General features: G+C 35.7%; 1 protein-coding gene across 3 annotated transcripts in view; it reads right to left on the minus strand.

Annotated features, from left to right (window-relative positions):
- Positions 1–11,236: 11,236 nt before the first annotated feature.
- The window catches only part of LOC102802052 (PTB domain-containing engulfment adapter protein 1-like), a 43,174-nt gene continuing 32,695 nt past the window's right edge, over positions 11,237–21,715 (minus strand). For 2 of the 3 annotated variants that reach the window (XM_085495277.1, XM_085495275.1), the window contains 5 exons: positions 20,478–20,637; positions 19,137–19,196; positions 17,810–17,881; positions 17,289–17,404; positions 11,237–15,834 (listed from right to left, as the gene is read on the minus strand). In XM_085495277.1, the coding sequence (XP_085351403.1) occupies positions 15,757–15,834; positions 17,289–17,404; positions 17,810–17,881; positions 19,137–19,196; positions 20,478–20,637 (486 nt within the window). In that variant the 3' untranslated portion in view covers positions 11,237–15,756. The remainder of the gene's footprint in view (positions 15,835–17,288; positions 17,405–17,809; positions 17,882–19,136; positions 19,197–20,477; positions 20,638–21,715) is intronic. The other variant, XM_085495276.1, reaches the window with a different exon arrangement.

A 21,715-nucleotide genomic window follows, 5' to 3' on the forward strand; every position in this document is an offset into this window, starting at 1 on the left:
CCCCACCCCCTGCAAGTACAACTATCCCACTTCAGATGACACAGCCACAACACCCCACTCCTGCAAGTACAACTACCCCAATTTAGATGAAAGAGTCACAGCACCCCACCCCCTGCAAGTACAACTATCCCACTTCAGATTACATAGCCACAGCACCCCACCCCCTGCAAGTACAACTATCCCACTTCAGATAACAGAGCCACAGCACCCCACCCCCTGCAAGTACAACTATCCCAATTTAGATGAAACAGTCACAGCACCCCACCCCCTGCAAGTGCAACTATCCCACTTCAAATGACATAGCCACAGCACCCCACCCCCTGCAAGTACAACTATCCCAATTTAGATGAAAGAGTCACAGCACCCCACCCCCTGCAAGTACAACTATCCCACTTCAGATTACATAGCCACAGCACCCCACCCCCTGCAAGTACAACTATCCCACTTCAGATAACAGAGCCACAGCACCCCACCCCCTGCAAGTACAACTATCCCAATTTAGATGAAACAGTCACAGCACCCCACCCCCTGCAAGTACAACTATCCCACTTCAAATAACATAGCCACAGCACCCCACCCCCTGCAAGTACAACTATCCCAATTTAGATGAAACAGTCACAGCACCCCACCCCCTGCAAGTACAACTATCCCACTTCAGATTACATAGCCACAGCACCCCCACTCCTGCAAGTATCCCACTTCAGATGACATAGCCACAGCACCCCACCCCTACAAGTATAACTATCGCAATTTAGATGAAACAGTCACAGCACCCCACCCCCTACAAGAACAACTATCCCACTTTAGATGACACTGTCACAGCACCCCACTCCTGCAAGTATAACTATCCCAATTTAGATGAAACAGTCACAGCACCCCACCCCCTGCAAGTACAACTATCCCACTTCAGATTACATAGCCACAGCACCCCACCCCCTGCAAGTACAACTATCCCACTTCAGATAACAGAGCCACAGCACCCCACCCCCTGCAAGTACAACTATCCCAATTTAGATGAAACAGTCACAGCACCCCACCCCCTGCAAGTACAACTATCCCACTTCAAATGACATAGCCACAGCACCCCACCCCCTGCAAGTACAACTATCCCAATTTAGATGAAAGAGTCACAGCACCCCACCCCCTGCAAGTACAACTATCCCACTTCAGATTACATAGCCACAGCACCCCACCCCCTGCAAGTACAACTATCCCACTTCAGATAACAGAGCCACAGCACCCCACCCCCTGCAAGTACAACTATCCCAATTTAGATGAAACAGTCACAGCACCCCACCCCCTGCAAGTACAACTATCCCACTTCAAATGACATAGCCACAGCACCCCACCCCCTGCAAGTACAACTATCCCAATTTAGATGAAACAGTCACAGCACCCCACCCCCTGCAAGTACAACTATCCCACTTCAGATTACATAGCCACAGCACCCCACTCCTGCAAGTATCCCACTTCAGATGACATAGCCACAGCACCCCACCCCCTACAAGTATAACTATCGCAATTTAGATGAAACAGTCACAGCACCCCATACAAGAACAACTATCCCACTTTAGATGACACTGTCACAACACCCCACTCCTGCAAGTATAACTATCCCAATTTAGATGAAACAGTCACAGCACCCCACCCCCTACAAGAACAACTATCCCACTTCAGATGACACATCAGCCACAGCACCCCACTCCTGCAAGTACAACTATCCCATTTCAGATGACACAGCCACAGCACACCACCCCCTCCGAGTACCCTAATTCAACTTCAGGTAAAAAGCCACAACACCCAAAGCCCTGCAAGTACCCCGATCCTAATTCAATTGATACAGCGATAGCATCCCACCCCTGCAAGTACCCCAATCCTAATTTCAATTGACACGCAGCCATAGCATCCCACCCCTGCAAATACCCTAATCCAACTTCAGATAACAAAACCACAACACCCAAAGCCCTGAAAGTACCCCAATCCCATTTCAGATGACACAGCACCCCATCCCTGAAAATACCCATATCTCATTTCAGATGACACAGCCATAGCAGCCCACCCCTGCAACTACCCATATGCCATTTCAGATGGCACAGCCATAGCACCCCACCCCCTGCAAGTACCCATATCTCACTTCAGATGACACAGCCATAGCAACCACCCCCTGCAAGTACCATATCTCATTTCAGATGACACAGCCATACTACCCAGCCCATGCAAGTACCCCAATCCCATTTCAGATGACACATCCATAGCACTCCACACCTGCAAGTACCCCAATCGCACTTCAGACACAGCCTGAGCACCCCACCCCTGAAAGTACCCATATCCCATTTCAGATGACACAGCCATAGCACCCACCCCCTGCAAGTACCAACATCCCATTTCAGATGACACAGCCATAGCACACCACCCCCTGCAAGTACCCCAACCTCATTTCAGATGACAAAGCATCCATCCTGGCAAGTACCCATATCCTATTTCAGATAACACAGCCACAGCACCCCACCCCTGCAAGTACCCCAATCCAACTTCAGATAACAAAACAACACCCAAAGCACACCACCCCCTGCAAGTACCCCAATTCCATTTCAGATGACACAGCACCCCATCCCTGCAAGTACCCATATCTCATTTCAGATGACACAGCCATAGCACCCCACCCCCTGCAAGTACCCATATGCCATTTCAGATGACACAGCCATAGCACCCCACCCCCTGCAAGTACCCATATCCCATTTCAGATGACAAAGTCATAGCACCCTACCCTCTGCAAGTACTCATATCCCAATTCAGATGACACAGCCACATCACAACACCCCCTGCAAGTATAACTATCCCACTTCAGATGACACAGCCACAGCACCCCAACCCCACAAGAACCCCAATCCCATTTCAGATGACACAGCCATAGCATCCCACCCCCTGCAAGTACCAACTTAAGATGGGCGGGTGTGCACCATTTTCATTTAAGGTGGGTGACTGTACATGATTTTCACTTAAGGTGGGTGACTGTACACCTTTTTCACTTAAGGTGGGTGACTGTACACCATTTTCACTTAAGGTGGGTGACGGTACACCATTTTCACTTAAGGTGGGTGACTGTACACCATTTTCATTTAAGGTGGGTGACTGTACACCGTTTTCATTTAAGGTGGGTGACTACACCATTTTCACTTAAGGTGGGTGGCTGTACATCATTTTCATTTAAGGTGGTTGACTGTACTCCATTTTCATTTAAAGGTTGGTGAGTGTACACCATTTTCAATTAAGGTGGGTGACTGTACACCATTTTCATTTAAGGTGGGCGACTGTACACCATTTTCACTTAAGGTGGGTGACTGTACACCATTTTCACTTAAGGTGGGTGACTGTACACCATTTTCATTTAAGGTGGTTGACTGTACTCCATTTTCATTTAAAGGTTGGTGAGTGTACACCATTTTCAATTAAGGTGGGTGACTGTACACCATTTTCATTTAAGGTGGGTGACTGTACACCATTTTCATTTAAGGTGGGTGACTGTACACCATTTTCATTTAAGGTGGGTGACTGTACACCATTTTCACTTAAGGTGGGTGATATTACACTATTTTCACGTAAGATGGGCGAGTGTACACCATTTTCAATTAAGGTGGGTGATAGTACACCATTTTCACTTAAGGTGGTACACCATTTTCATTTAAGGTGGGTGACTGTACATCATTTTCATTTAAGGTGGTTGACTGTACTCCATTTTCATTTAAAGGTTGGTGAGTGTACACCATTTTCAATTAAGGTGGGTGACTGTACACCATTTTCATTTAAGGTGGGCGACTGTACACCATTGTCACTTAAGGTGGGTGACTGTACACCATTTTCACTTAAGGTGGGTGACTGTACACCATTTTCATTTAAGGTGGTTGACTGTACTCCATTTTCATTTAAAGGTTGGTGAGTGTACACCATTTTCAATTAAGGTGGGTGACTGTACACCATTTTCATTTAAGGTGGGTGACTGTACACCATTTTCATTTAAGGTGGGTGACTGTACACCATTTTCATTTAAGGTGGGTGACTGTACACCATTTTCACTTAAGGTGGGTGATAGTACACTATTTTCACGTAAGATGGGCGAGTGTACACTATTTTCAATTAAGGTGGGTGATAGTACACCATTTTCAATTAAGGTGGGTGATAGTACACCATTTTCACTTGAGGTGGGTGACTGTACACCATTTTCATTTAAGGTGGGTGACTGTACACCATTTTCACTTAAGGTGGGTGACTGTACACCATTTTCACTTAAGATGGGCGAGTGTACACCATTTTCAATTAAGGTGGGTGACTGTACACCATTTTCACTTAAGGTGGGTGACTTTACACCATTTTCATTTAAGGTGGGTGACTGTACCCCATTTTCATTTAAGGTGGGTGACTGTACATCATTTTCACTTAAGAAGGGCGAGTGTACACCATTTTCACTTAAGGTGGGTGAGTGTACACCATTTTCAATTAAGGTGGGTGACTGTACACCATATTCACCTAAGATGGGCGACTGTACACCATTTTCACTTAAGGTGGGTGACTGTACACCATTTTAATTTAAGGTGGGTGACTGTACACCATTTTCCCTTAAGGTGGGTGACTACACCATTTTCACTTAAGATGGGTGAGTGTACACCATTTTAACTTAAGGTGGGTGACTGTACACCATTTTCATTTAAGGTGGGTGACTGTACACCATTTTCATTTAAGATGGGTGACTGTACACGATTTTCACTTAAGGTGGGTGGTAGTATAATATTTTCACTTAAGGTGGGTGGTTTAGTACTTAAAATCCAATGAGTGGCTCTTTAGATATCAGTGGAACAGTCATGGAACAACTAAAAATTAGCTAATATCATGCAAATTAGGTCATTAATTTGCATGGATTTCTACCCAAACCTAATCAAATTGCACATTAGCCCAGAGCATCTATGCATTATGTTTCATCAAAAACCAACATACGGTTCTTGAGATATCAGTGGAACAGACAGACACACACACACACACACATACATACAGACAGACTAACTGCAAAGACTCCCATTGTGTGCTTTGTACATTGGAGTTAAAAAACAAACAATTAATTTCTTATTTTAACAGGTAAAGAATTGAACACTTAACTCTTAGTAAGTTGGCATACATGCGATAATAAATTCATAAATATTTACCATATGGGAACTGGCTGGATTCAAGATTGTCGCCTCCATATAGTAAATATTGATAAATTAGTCACATTTATATTATTATTGTTGGCTGAATGTGATGCAACTCCACTACTATAGAAAATTATTATCTTCCCAGCATTTCTCGTATAGGAATGACTGTAGAACACAAAATGTGTTAACCCTGGAAACAGTCATGCAATTGCTACTAAATCGGATATGCATGATCATGGATGCTTTTGTAATTTCTATTTGTCTAAACATTTAATGTAAAATAATTTTTCAACTTATTTTAATGGTAATTGATAACACATTTATGTCAACACTACATTGAAAGTGATTAATTGCTATATAAGCACTTAAGTGCCCATTTCCCATCATTCATTGTTTCTTTAGTGGCCAATCTTCAAAGATTGATCCCATCAAAGTTATTCAAAATGCTTGCAGTTATATCGCCACTATCGCCAAACACTGGAATTTGGATCTTTGGGTATAAATTTCGTTTTTGAAGCAGGATGTTTATTTATGTCTAGCAAGTCTTCCACCCACCTCTGGCATTCAAATGGTGACCTACACAGAAGGGTCTTTGTATGTCTCATTTTGGAATGATGTATAATAAGCACTCCCTTTTGTACGCGAAAATCAAATTTCACCTTTCACAAAATAATAATATTTTCACAAATTTTTATTAAGATCTGAATGCAATGAAAAATTAAATCCATTTGAGAAATCCAAAATTGAGAAAGAAGTTATAGAAAAAATACTTGAAAATATAATTTGGTGGAAATGATGGCATACACAGAGACTGTCCTCTTATTCATCTTCTTTTTCATGGAAAAATTCTGGCAATTATTTTCTAAAAATGTGTAAACCAACTGCGAATGTAAGAATTTTATATTTGTTTACAGTTCTTGATCAAAACAGAATGGAGAACAATGTTTATAGTGTCACAGCATGAAATCCATCAGACTCAAAGAACCTTTGAAGTCCACACCCACGCTTTCCTGGAGCTGGACATTGACCTTGTAAGATACCCATACACATCTGTCTACAGCAAAAAGTCAGAACTTGAATAAAGGGCGAACACAAGATTGCATTGTGTGGTTTTGTTTTCAAAATTCAGACTTGTTGAGATAGACATGCAACACCTGGACATAGGTGGCCCATCCTTTAATAACAGACAATAATGAATGGTGATCTTTGCCCTCTCTTTGCTCTATCTTACATATTGCTATCAACCCCTGGAGTATGTACTACCCACTCAATTTCCCCCTGCTGATCACTTCCTCTAAGTTTCAATAACTAGCTTAGCTAAGTTAGCCAAGTCTGTTGTGATTTCTCAGTTAGCAACACTTTATTGTTGTCTTTATTACTTCCTCTTGCGATGTGCAAAGAGCCAACCGCTTAAAAATGTCTGGAAATCAGTCATTTTATAACCTACTCTATTATAAAGGTCCAACAGGTCATCCCTCTGTATGCCTGAATGTTGATGAGAAAGTGATATTGAGAAACCGATGCAACTGGCAGAGATTAGAACAAATTTCAGACACTTGCTTTGATTCTGGAGAAACTTTCAATAGAATTAAAACACGCACAGATCCATCATTAGATTAAGCGTTGAAAATAACAGTTCAATGACCTTCCTGAAAAGTAATCCTCCAGCTTTCTTATCAAACAGGTAAGGCTGTTTAACTATGTTCAGGTATGCCACCATTGCGTCTAATAATCAGCCAATCAAAAAGAACTATTTTCACTTTGGGGTGCACTTTAGGCAGTAGAATACCAAGGGTTTATGAGATATGGGTAGGCAACCAGTGTGACAACTTGATGAATCACAAAGTCACGCAAAGGGCATTATGATCAAAAAATGCAATGCATGTAGTTTGTGGAGAAATTACTGAATACACATTTATTTTCACTTGTATTTTTAATTTCACTATTTTAAAATTTTCTCTGTATTCAAACAATGAAATTTATAGTAATTTTGCGCATGAATTTAATTTTTAGTGGATTTCAACTATCCGTAAAAATAGCAAAATTAAATCACAATGAATAGATAATACACAGTCTTTTTTTAACAGAGCCATGCCCTCCATTATTTCTTAAACACACAAACAAACCTTTCTAAATGTTCTTCTGCAATGTGTATTTAAACAAATCCTCGGCAAAACAAACAGAAATGGCAACTACATGCAGATAACACTATGTTAACAGTTGCTATATATATTTGGCTGTCATACAGTTGACATTGAAAACTACATGTAGTCATATGTACAATTACATCCAAGTTTGTTGAGTGATGTATCAAGTGTTTTGCATACAGATTAACCTTTTTACTACTATTGTCAACTTGTGTATTACAAAATAGTCCCATTTACTATAAGCTCATTTCAACAACAAAATGTTTATAAAAATGAAACGTTTTTCATCAAAATCTGCAAATAACCTGACATAATGATCTGTCTGTCAGAATCATAATTTATAGGAAAATTTCACCCAAATTATGGAAGAATTGCAAATATGTTCAGGAAATATTTGGCTCAAAAAATCCAGATGTGAAATGATTTATAAGTATGATGAAAGAGTCTCATGTCAGACTTCAAGGTTTATTGCTTGTTTAACCTAGAATTTCATTTATAAGTCGGTCACTTCCACATCACACCGAAATCTCTCAACAGGAGTTAACAACCAGTCAAACAAAGCCTCACTAAAACAAACTGTTATCCTTCTCAAGCAGTTTGTAAAACAAAATTTCACAATCAATGGCAAGGTATGAACATCAAAATGATTAAGAAATACAGTATTCCCAGTGAGATAATAAAAATTCTCAAAGATATAGTGGAAATAATATCAATTCTTTGTGAGAAAATGTCAGTTTCTGGCTTTCGTCTTACACTTTTTACCAATAGTAATACCATGGAATTGTTACAGAATGAAAACATTATTATACCAGTAGCACAGTTCATAAGTAAAAGCTTTGAAGTCAGGAAGCAGGGTCTTACTTGACATCTTAATGCCTGCTGTCAATTTTGTAATTTTATATTAGATTGTATTTTAGAGATTTTGTATTATTTAGTAATTTAGTGATTGTATTTGTTATTTAGTATATTGTGTTTTTGTTTTGTTTTTTATATATATATATTTCTCCTTGTACTTTGTGACCATTTTCTTTCCCTCCGGGGATTGTGTAAGAGTCAATAAGTAAATAATACCATATAACAACTATCTAAACCTGATTGATAATCTTCACAAAATCTTTAAAGAAAGTTTAATTTAGCTCTCCTTCTAACCCACAACCATCATGAGTTAATTATGAGACTTTATAGCTGCTCCGCAAACTTGACGCTTGACCCTGATTCTGTTGACATTGAGAACTATTTACAAGTAGATCTAAGTTTATTGAGAGGCATACCTTTGTGCTGTTCATAAATTAACCCTTTTACTACCATTGTCAACTTGTGTAACCTTCCACAAAATAGTACCATTTACTATTGGCTCGTTCGCAGGATCTTTATCAAAGTGAAAATTAAATAAATATAAACATAACACTTTTTCTGTTTCAAAATCAACACGAAAATTTCTAAACTCATGGAAAAATTGCAATTATTTTCAGAAAAAATGTTGGCAGCAAAATATGCAGCTGTGAAAGTTTAATAGAGTGATAAAGTCATGTATCAACCTTCAAGGTCTTATGCATATTTAACCTAGAGTTTCAGGTGATGATTTCCATATTACAATAAAATCTCTCAACAGGAGTTGTCAGTCTTACTAAACAGTCTACCAGTACTTCTCATGCAGTTTGTAATGCAGTTCCTGATTGGATGTTTCTGAAACGAGATTTGTCCAGAAATTACCAATCAGTGGTGAGGTATTAACATCTTAAGTCTTATTAGTGAAGATGCATCCACAACCGTCCCCTGGATTCTTCACAAGGGTCCATTCTGTATAAACTAACCATAGTGCATATGATTCACAGTAGTGACGTTTAGTATGAAATAGCACTGTCGTAACTACAAATGTGTGTTCACTGATGCACATATAAGTCATGCCTATTTAGTATGCAATTAGTAAGTGAAATACTTTAAAATCTTAATTTCTCATTTTTGAGTTTTGACACTCGAGAGTTGGTCATGTGACAAAAAGGTTATATATAAATATGGTTGATACTCATGGTGTCATTGGATGCACTATCCACTCACCTTCAATACTAGCCAATGTATCAACCAGCTCTACAATTAAGTGATGTCATGTGACACTTCCATGCGATACTGGAATGTGAAAGTTCAACAGTATCTTCATACTTCTTACTGTAACTTCAAGCAGCATGATTGGTTCCTGGAAATGACTTGGTCTTTGATCCATATAGTCAAAACCTGTGACCACCTGCAAGCAGTCCCAGGGCATATAATGTATGAGCAACCTATCAATAAAGAGCAGCAATATTTTTGCAGATTCACCTTTTTTTAAGACATCAAAATAATAATTAGCATTCTGTTTTAAAAACTATTTTTAATTTGCTCAAGTGTTTTTATTGCATCCATATCATCTCATTATTTTCAGACCAATATTATTTCAAATGTATGAGTTGGCAATCCATAAAAACAATCCAACATTCGTACAAAGACAATCTGTCTATAAAGACCATTTTAATGAAATCCCTTGGCTGGTTGCTATGCACAGGTTTTGCTGTAATACACATTGAACCAATCTCAAAGGGCAACTGTGTACTTGATGTATCAATCTGCTCTAAAGGGTTCGTTCAAATTCAGCTCAAAATTAAGAAAATCTGAAAACTTAAAAAAAAAACAATTATTGAACAAAGCACAAAAATGTCAAATAAAAAAATTGTAGAGAAAGAAATATAAAAATGTGCTGGAAAAAATTACAATGTTTAAAGTTTTTAGAGCTAAGCTTTGGATGAAAACTACTTTTTATGGTTCTCGTTCATCCATATACAAGTATTATGCGTCTGTCAGTACCACACCATAAATAATAGAGTGCTGAAAGTTTGCAGTATTGCCTGGGATGTCTGCATTCGCCAATATTAGGGAATGTGAATTCCAGATATGGAATGATTACATGGTATTTCAAGATTGCAACGTTTTTATAAAAATTTCTTAGCGAGAAAGTTCCAATAATTTTGATGCTTTTGTCAGTTCTAGACTGAGTCGCTGGACTGAAAAGATGTATATTGAATCATAATAATATACCTGTAGTAATCAAAAGGAAGACCACAAACTATACACTTAGATTGTAAGCGTCACCCTCCACTGAGCGTTTGTATAGTTTTCACATATACAAGTACTTTCGAAAAAAAAACATCTAAACATGATCGACAACCTCTTTCAGGAAAGTTAGCCCTCTATGTTAATACCATCTTGAGTTAATTAGGAGTTTTGTACTTTATAGTGACATCACCTTGATCTTAAAACACACACTATGAGAAAATACTGATTCTAAATTCAACTCCCTTAGGAATGGAGCCCAGACAAAAGAGGTGAACAAGCTTTGGGGCGTATTTTGATAAGAACCAGGTTATAAAACTGTAAATGTTTTATTATTCGAACACTTTTTTTGTGGAACATTACATAAATTCTAGCAAATATTGTGAGTTGATGAAGATCATGAACTTTTGTAGCAGTTAAAATTTGTCTGGGGGTCATACAACACAGCATTCGCGACATTCACAATTTTTTCTTCAACAATAAAATTATCAAAGGGCAGCAAAAATTAAGCTATTTACAGTAACATGATTTGTCACAAATTTGCATCAAACATACACAACTTGATGTTCTTCACAGGTTTTGACCAAATACTTTCATAGAAACAAGTCAAATAAATTGACAATGACTGTGAAATAGTGCCCATGTACTACTACACCCTTTGCTCTATGAGAAGTGCATACCCAATATAGAAATACATTCAGTGCATACTGAATCAATAAAATATTACTTATTTTGACCATGAAAATTCTACTGTAGTTTATACAAGTACTACTAATAGAGCAAATATGGTATACCAGCAAATCAGAATAAAACAAACTCGCATTTCGATAGTGTAAATACTTTTATTCATAAAAAGATAAAACCCTGAACATACATGTACATAAGTGTTTTGCTTGAATTATAAACAAAACAACATCTACCCATCCAACTACAAAAGTGCACAAAATGTTCAGAACATACATGTACATAACGAGTCATTCTGACAGAAGTAAAAAAAAATAAAAAAAAAATAAACCAATTATTTAGCTTCTATAGAATACATATCTCCAATAAAAATATCTGTTCAAACAAGATTCATTTTGAGAAAACTTTTTTAGTGCCGAATTTTCTATAGCCAAAATATTTATTTCCATATAATTTGAACCAAAAATATGAAATATAACTTGTTCATAGGTTTTTTGCGGAAATAAGATCAGATGATATTAAAGTGGACTATTTTTTTTGTGGAAGGTGACCTGAATATGGCAATATAATGATGAAACAGTGACATATCACCATACTGTTATGAGGCCATGTCACATTTTAAAAATACCTCAACACAGTTGTTTAAATTCCAGAATTATGATTGGTTCATGGACACAATTCGCCCTTTAATCTCCTAGGGATAACAGATTTAGATTTACGCTAAGTCTGGGGAAATTGTGTCAGGATAATTTCCCAGGGCTCTTTAAACAGAGAGGTGTAGATACATTTGTGGAATTATCTCAAACATTATTCATGAAACTGCCAAGCAACAAGTCGACAGCACTATCTTTATTTCAGACTTATTTCTAAATAAAAAAAAAAAAACACTCATCAAAATAAAAAAAAAATGCTGATCAAAAATCTGTAGACTATCCCAAGATGTTCAAAAAGGAAATGTTGAGGCTGTTTTTTTAATTTTTTTTTTAAATATTTAGATAAAAAAAAAGAAAAGAAAAAAATGCAGTGACACACCTTTCAAACTGACATGTGAGCTGCCCAGAAACCATAGCACAGTACATAATTTAACGGTCTACATACAGTGAGTGAAAACCCCCCAAAATGCTTCTTGTCAAATGATTCTTTAAAATAAACGCACATAGACAGCTTTGTTTTTATTCTGAAATTTATAAATTAAGAATTTTCATGATGTTATGTGCATGTTTTATCTGCAAATATTGGGGGTGGTTATAACATCAACACAACTACCATTTTGTCATTTTAAAATATACCCACAATGCAATGTAGTTCCAGCCTCCAACAACAAATGGACTGCAGTTTTAATTGGGACTCGTGCGCCCTCAAAGTAAACAGAGAAATATTTTACTCATATCACGGATATCAAACCTCAATCCATTAACACTATAACGACGTATATAATTTTTTAAGTTAAACAAGCCAGATTTCATTCGATTCTCAAAATCATCTGCACTGGGCTTTTATTCAACATACCAGTATTATTCGGTTTGTTTATTTTTTTTTATTTGTAAAATACTTAAAGTAAAACCATCCTTACAGCTATAATTAGCGTTTAATTTATTCTGAATTCAAAATCTTAATATTTACTCTTTTTGAGAATCAAGAATAAAATCAGTATTCATTTTTTTTTATTAAAAAGTTGGTAGATTCAATTTTCAAAATAGTAATTTTTACCAAAAACCTTTATTTAAAACAGATTCAATGTATTTGATTTGCAAAAAAACACTGCAAAGCTGCATCTATTAGCCTGCTTCAAGTTTTTTGATGAAAGTGTGGCTTTGAAGAAAAAAAATCTCAAAATTATGATAAATGTAATTTCAGTCAAAACTAATACAAGTACCGGTAAGTAATAGCGATGAAAAACAAAACAAAAAACATTTATTCAATTTTTAGTGACAACATATCCCCCATAAATTTTCTTTTTAAATCTACACTGTCATTAGAAGTGCATATACCATATACAGACTCTAATGAACTATTATTGTCTGGTTGGAATCTATCTACATCATGACCATTATTCAATATACTAGTATATTCAAAAGCTATGAACATACATATCACTCACTAATACTTTATCATCCCATAAAACCCTCAACTATGACCAAGCATACACATTAGATTTGACAAATGTTTGAATTTACTAGCTCAGATGTAAATGCGTAACTGCCCTTTAGCAGATCTTAAAAAACTGGTCATCACCAATATGTAAACATTCATTGTTGTGTGAGCCCTACGTATGTATGTATGTACCGGTACATGCATGCAGTTCTCACGACATTCACCTTAATCTTTAATATACAGGGTGTTCTAAATTTAGTGAAAACACAGTGTTGGTGGTTTTGTATAAAGTACAATTGTTCAGAGGTGAATGTAGAATTGATAAAGATTGGACATTTGAGTTATCGGCATATACTCTTTACACTGCTTGTAGAATAGTTTTAATGGCTGCTGTCTCAATGGTGTAACAATAATAACAGACTGTGGGTATATTGTCAGTGTTCCAGTCCTCCACTATGAATGGTTGTGGATAGCAGACTCTTGGGACAGAAATTTCTCAAAACTTTGCTGAATTATTCGGCAGTTTTAAATTCCGAACAAAAAACCATGGGTACCTGAATATTTTTGGAATTATGCATTTGGCCTACTTTCAAATCCAAAATGGTCATCAAATTAGGGTTTATCACTATAGGGAAATCTCTAAGTCATTTTTTCCATGGAAACATATTCAACTCGGCCAAATATCAAAATTGTGTAGTGCTTTTAAAATCTCCAAATTTTTCACTGATTGGCCACATCCATCCTAAAACACAGCCAAGTTTACTAATATTAAAACAATGAAGTATAATGATTCTAAAGTTTGAAACCTATTTTTAAAAAGTTTTGAAAGTAAAAAAACAAATTGAATTAAAACTATACCTTGACATAATTAAAAAATATGTTACTTAAAACGTACATTCAACCTCATTTTGTATCCTCTCAAAAAAAATTCCTAAATGAAAATATCCATTCATTATAAAACACAATAGACTAAACCAAAATTCTAGCTGAATAGATGGAGATAGAATCAAGATAACATTTCAACAAAAACATTTTAAAAAATATATTGAAGAAGTAAAAAATATCAAAATACATATATTGTGACTTTTAAATGTAAATTTCTGAATATATATTCCAAAAAATAAAGATTCCTCTAACCAGAAAAAAATATAGTAGTCTTCCTAGATAGATAGAAAGCACAGAATCCATAGCAGGAAGATGTGTGTGACACAACAATTTATATTTTTTGTATATCTAGGTTGTTTAGAAAAAACTGTTAATTTATTGAACTACTTAGCCAAATGAAAGTATGTTATTGAGACTCCTTAGTCAGGTAAGCTAATCACAGTGAACCCACTAGCTGAGTTAACAAAATATCACTTGAGGAGCTCCCTTGAATTTCATTGACAGTTGATTGCGTCAATTTGCGAAATGTTAGGTAGTCAATATGAGTTTCAGCATCAGTTGGTGCAGTGGTGCTAAATAAGGGTCAGTTATACATTTTTCAATAAGAATAAAGAATTTATCACCGAATCAAGTAACACCATTTCACTATATATCGATGTTTGTAATTTTCACTTGTCAAAAACTTTTTTGTCAAATTTAGAAAATTTTGCACACTATCACACATCTACAGCAATCAAGATCAATGTCAAGTTTAGGGTGGTATGTTACTATCCTTGTTCTCCACCAAAAATGCAAAAAATTTGAAGGCACTATTCTTTTTTCAAAATTTTGATGAAAAAATGTTTATTAAATTACCTGCTACCTAATCTTGCTTACATGAGAAAAAAAATGGGATTTTGTCGTAGCAATGTGTTTCATGTTTTTACTCTGACATCCATTTTAAATTTTTTTCGTATTGGACTGCCAACTTATGCAAATTATGCAATGATAATATGTCCTGAGCTTAAATGACCCAATCCTAAAATATGACTACAATGAAAAAATAAAAATATGAATAAAACAACTGTTCCAGGTAACATTCAATGGTGATTGAATTAGAAAAGTAAAAGATATATTGTTGTTCATATATATATTCATGACTATTACCAAAAATTCAATTCTCATTTTATTGATAAAGCTGGTTTGGACGTTGTACATTAGTTTAACAGTTCAACATCAAAAATCAATGGAAAATGAAGAAAATTCCACTTGCAACAGAACCGCTGATTTTCAGTCATATGACTACTACAGCTATCAAATTGCAGTACCGGTACTTTTAAAAGTGATTGAGCACACCTTGTTTCAAAACATATCCCAATATATCAATAAAAAAACATGACATCTGCGTATTCTCGATGATATAGCTAATATGTCTAACTTTGTGATCAAAAAATGAAAGTACCCGACTCATCACAAAAACCTAACTATCATCAATGGATACATTGTTTCCAAATCACCATGGTTTGCTCCCCATTATCAGTCACAATTATACATTCTTGTGTCACAACAAAAGAGATCCCATCATCATCAAATCCCCAGCCAGAGTGTGAAAAATAAAAGTGAAAATGTTTGACATCACCTCGACTTAGGGATGATAATAATGAGGAAGTTAGGGAAGCTAAATGCTAATGATGGATGAGCTATTTCTGGTTCAATGGATCCAAGTCTTCGAGTGAAAAGTCATGGTTTCCCATTGTTAGACCGCTACCAAATCCTTCCTGTAAAAAAAAAAAAGATATTTAGATATTTATAAAATAAAATAAAAATTATCACGAAAAAACTCCCTAGCTCAGGTTTTGTGATACAGTAAACTCCCTAGCCAAGTAAGACACTTTAAAGTTTATCACACTTAAGAGGAAGAAGCAATTATATCTAAGGTCACAGAAACATAAATTACACGTAGAAATTGCAAATACATGTTAATATATATTGATTGATTGAACAAGCTTAAAAACATGACAAAAACTGATTTACAATTAACACTCAAGTAGAGAAATTTGCTAAACTAAAGACATATTTTTTGTAATGTATATTTTGAATAATTTTATAATTGTATTGTAAAATCATACATTGATATAATGAACTTTATAAACATTTTACTATAATTATTTAATTTGGTAATGAGAAATTTACATATTATGAACAAAATAAGTGTGAAAACATTTAGGAATCAGGAAACCACAGTTTAATTTGTCTTCAGAATCTCTTTACATCAACATGCTATATTTATTTTTTTCAAAATACCTCTCTCTCCAGCACATACCAAGTTGGAGCCAACATGATTTTTGTGATTCTATTTTGACTCGCGATCCCTACAAAATCAGTCATATTCACTTTACACACTGGTCATAAAAACTGTAAACTGTTTAATTTTCACTGCTAGAAATGTTTGAGATTTAAAGATTTTATGGCAGTTGTGAAGACAAAAAAAAACGTTCACTGCTAAAAAAAATCTCAACACCAGAGAGCAGTAAAGATAAGATTTGCAAAGAGTGCTGATCTACAATCTACTGATATAGTGAATATTGGACAAACTAGCACAGGAAATAAAGTATGTTATCAAGACCTGAAGTTTTCAAGATTTTATGGTAGCTATGAAGACTAAATTTCACTTAAGTCACTCTAAGTCATCGGACTCCAAAGAAACGTTCACTGCTAAAAAAAATTTATTATTTTCACCAGAGGTACATTACTTGGGGTTTGTAACTACGGTGACATGATACCAAGATCCCGTCACAATCTCACTCTCGCATAAGCGTTCCAACTCAGAAAAATTGCGAATGCGCATGCCCGAGGTAACTAGGATACTGGGATGTCCAGGTGGATCAAAATAGCTGCCCACGATATGACGGATTACGAGAACTATATTTTCTGTACATTTTCGATGTATTACATCTTTCACTATGATGGTGACAAGAAAAGTTTATTTTTTTCATTACAAACCTTGAACATTGATATGCGTCATGTCAGAAGATCGTAGCCTCAGTCTTGCTATCTACGAGAAGAGACTTGAATGGGATCTTGACATGATGTCACCATACAGTACTATGCGAGTTAAAAACCCCAAGTAATGTACCTCTGTTTTCACTGACTTCCGAAACTCATGAAAATTTGTCTCTTGTGAAATGTGATTTACAATATGTCATTACTGCCTTTGGCTATTATCATTTACCTGCAGTTCTTTCATCTGTTCATCAATGTTACTGATTGCTCTATCATAGTCTGTAGTTGGTGTTGAGGGGTTAGGGTTGGAAGCACTGAATGGAGCACTACCAAATGGATCTACCGCTGTAACATAAGCAAATTAGAATATTTTCAACTTTGAAACAACTTTTTTTTGGTAAAAATATACTCAAAGGTTAACATTGTCAGAAATTAGTGGTTGCCAGGTTGTGCTGACTAGGGCCCCCCTAAGTGACCAGGTTGTATTGATTAGGGCACCTTAAGTTTCCAGGTTGTGGTTACTAGTGTCATGTGTTTTAAAACACTTCACTCCAAATCGTACTGTCAAATATTTGCTTGGAATTCATTATCCAGCTAATACCCTTTTTTTTATATTTTACATTCAACTCATCAAAAATCAGTGAAAATAAATTCCATACAAAACAACCAAAAAAAACTTTTCAGCAAGAAATGAATTCCAGCTAAAATAAAGTGTTTTTTTTTTTTTTTAAATTGTGTCACATCACATACCAGAAGCAGAAGGTTTCTGTGTAGCTCCTTGTTGTCTTGGTCTTGCTGGTACTGGTGGTGGAGGGGCTAAGGCTGAAAACAAATAGAGCAACAATTCAATAAATTTGAAACATTTTAATAGTGTTTTTGGAGGGTTCAAACCATTAAATACAAAATCAGCTCATTTAATTTGTAAACAATCCTTAAATCACACCATAGCATTCTCATGCATTAAATACGGTTTCTGTAAAAGTAATTTTTTTAAAACTAAATATACAGTAAATTACTTGATTTTGAACAATAATTAGTATTTTGAACAACAGCCTTTATGGAAATAAGCCTATACTGGGGGAGGAGGTATTTTATGTGAGAGGACACAAGTTGGAAGTGGAGGTGAAGGGGTTAAACATTTTTTACTATTTTCTGTAATTAACAATACTATATTTGCTCTAATAGAAAAACACATAAATACCATTCCAAATAAGGTAATAATCAACAACAAAAATCAATCATTTTTTATGATAAACATTCAATAGGAAAAAGCAGATGATGAAAAGTGTGACAAGAAACACGAGTTAACATTGGAGTACTGCCCTCACCAGGTAACAAAAAAAAGTCACCTCTCCAAAAGTGGCCGTTGGTGGTGCTATTCAGCTTGAAAAGTACAGATACACCCTCATATTTAGAGTAAAAAATATTGTTGGTTCTTTAATATCGAAAAAGATAGATAAACAATCAGTAAAAGTCTACTGTGTCAGAGTAGACATTTTATTTTAATTATTATTATTTTGTTAATCAACTTAAATCATAGATTTTAATCACAAATAAGAATAGTTTTTAACAGTAGGTAAATTTCCTTGCCTAAGCTTTACTTAGTTACATAGAGAAACAATTTATTAGTTAATGACACTAACATAAAGTTGATTGAATTCTGATGCAACTTTTTGTACATTGACAAGAACTCATTGAAAACACACAAGATAATCTCACATATGTGAGAGTTCAAAAGATTTCAATTGTATGTCAAATTTTGGACATAATATCAGTTATGCGTAGATTATTGAAAATTCCTGACAAGAGAATTATTCATGTTAGAAGTTGTAGATATTACCATCAACTCATCAAACCAACTTAATATAAGCTCGATTAATTTACTGATAAAAAAAAAGCGCTGAATCAAAATAAAAAAGTAACATTTATAATCCATGAATTGCCAAAAAACAAAATATGTATTTCCCAACACCAGAGGGCAGTAAAGATAAGATTTGCAAGGAGTGCTGATCTACAAGCTACTGGTATAGTGAGTATTAGACAAATTAGCACAGGAAATATAGTATGTTATCAAGACCTGAAGTAGGTGAAGTTTTTCTTCTTGTTCTGACAGGCACTTGAGGTGGTGGGGGAACAGCTGTGAAAATATACAAGATATTTAACAAGAAAGAAACTTATCCACGGGGGCGGAGCTACGTCACGGACGTTCTACGTTGCTAAGACGCGCACCACTGTACCACGTATTTCTATGGGCTTTGTGCGTGCTGCTGTGGAATGCCGGTGGAGCCGGTGAAAACTCGAGAAAACAACACAAACTCAACTTTGAAGTAATCCTGAACAACCAAATTCATATATGTTACACACGTAGGGCTAATCTTGTTACACTGTTCAGGGGACTCTCAACAACCATCGCAAAGTACCATTTTCTGCGAGTTTTTGGTCTTTGTTTTCACCAGGCGGTAGAAAATGCTCGGATGTCCGCCCCCGAGGATACCAGAGACAAAAGAGAAACAGGATATGAAGAATTTAAAATTCAGTAAGATATAATTATTGTGAAGATACTGCAAAGTAGGACAAGAGTATCAGCCAATTGAAACTGTTGTTCAATGTAAGGAACCAATCAGAAACAGTCTTACAGTTGAATGGAAATTTTGGAAAGGAAAGTGTTTTAGGTTATTCATGTAATGAAAATCTCTTGCATACAGAGTCCTCAACACAAAAACAAAGAATATGATCCAATTGTATTCACGGTTGGCTAAATATTATCCCAAAGTTTGGTTGTGAATTTTTGGTATTTTTCCCTGTTTCTCAAAAGGCTGCCCATATAGTGAATATCTAACAGGAGATTAATTGCATTTATTCGATTATCACATGTATGCCAGGTGTTTAATTAATAGTTTAATGGAACCATGTTTTGTCTGAATGCATACTTTGAAGTAATTTCCAGTAATAGCCTTATTATTATACATCTTTCCGATTCAGTAATAATACGGTAATATGTAATATGGTGAAAATTATAAGTTCCTGCTATGAGTTTTGTTTTAAAAGTCCACTACCTTTATTTATAGTTCCAGCGAAAACACCACAAGTTAACTTAGAATACCAGAGGAAATATGAAAACTGATTTGTAACAAACTTTGAGAATTTTGAAGAAATCCAAATACTGCCAAAAAGTAAAATTTCACCAATTTATCTAAATTTAATGCAAAATGATAAAGGGAACAAACTGAAGAATGCAAGCTGTCTGCAAGTACCAGGATGTGAGAAAGTACCAGGATGTAAGAAAGTATCTGGATGTTTTACCTTCATGAGGTCAATGATCACATGACCAAACAAATCATAGAATAATGATGACTACATGTCTGTGACATCACTGTACAGTGGTTTACGTGAGAAAACACATTTTTCAGTAGCATACCTGGAGCAATAGGACCTGGAGGACTTGACAGTGGCAGCATAACATTGGATTTACTTTGTGTTGCTGGGAACCCATTATGTGTACCAGCTCCAGTCGGAGAAAATGGTTCCATTTCGAATAATTGATCCCCTATTGGGTTAGGAGCTTCATTTTGCTGAGCCTGTAAAATAAACAGATTTTCAACTAGACTCCAGTTTTGTTGTGTCAATTGTGATGATAGACAGTTGCAAGTGTTTCCACTAAATAACTTTTTCTTCAAGAACGTCACACGTTAATTATCAATTTTGTCAGGCGTCTCATAGTACACAAGTTCGGTACTAGTATCATGTATTGTATACAATGTTTGCTTAACCTTTTCACCACCAGTCCCCTCTTTTCATCACAAATACCGTAGTTCTGTTTATAGTCTGCACTTTCCTTCAAAAGATTGGGACAAAACATTTTGAATAAAAACTGAAAATTTACTCAAATTTTGTCTGTTGGCTCCAAAATTAAAGTTCATTACATCAAATGTAAGAAAAAAAGTGCAGAAAAATTTGGGCGAGAAAGTATGAAAGCGCTACAATCATCGTGCAGCGAGCAAACAAGCAGCGAGCAAACAAACAATGTATTTTACATGCATTGTTTTTGAATGAAAATCTACAACACCTTAATGCTCAGAATATCTTTTGAGCATTAAAGTGCCTGTGAAATGCCTGCTATTTTCACGCCTAAAATTATCAATTGGTACATAAATATTGTTAATTTTTATGTTTCTAAGCATGAATTATTTTTTTTTAAGTGAAAAAATGTGTTTTAAACTCTTTATTTTTGTGTATTTTAAAACGAGGCTCCTCATTAGCTTCTCATTTGTATACATAAATTCCCCTTGTGACATCAGAAGGGGAAGTCGCATGGCAGCTTGCATTGCCGATACGTGTAAATAAGGCAAATTTCTTGTGCAGTTTTCTCGTCTTTGACTATATTGTCACTTATGTACTTGTTCGTCGAGGAAGAATGGACCATAATGAACACATAGTATCAATTGTTGTTGCATGAGGTTGAGTTAGATGTGAAATATGTCCGTTCTGGTGTAGCTGGTCACCGTGATCGTCACAGACACCGGCGCACGTTTGTACACTGTTGCTGGACAAAATAGAATTTGACGTCGGAATTATCTCGTTATTTAGCAGGTTACTAGGCACGTCACTACACTGTTTTATTTCATCGATCGTCTGAGTAAAACTTTCAAAATTAAA

This window comes from Saccoglossus kowalevskii, chromosome 21, assembly GCF_978046115.1.
Source record: "Saccoglossus kowalevskii chromosome 21, keSacKowa6.1, whole genome shotgun sequence".
NCBI classification, from domain to species: domain Eukaryota; kingdom Metazoa; phylum Hemichordata; class Enteropneusta; family Harrimaniidae; genus Saccoglossus; species Saccoglossus kowalevskii.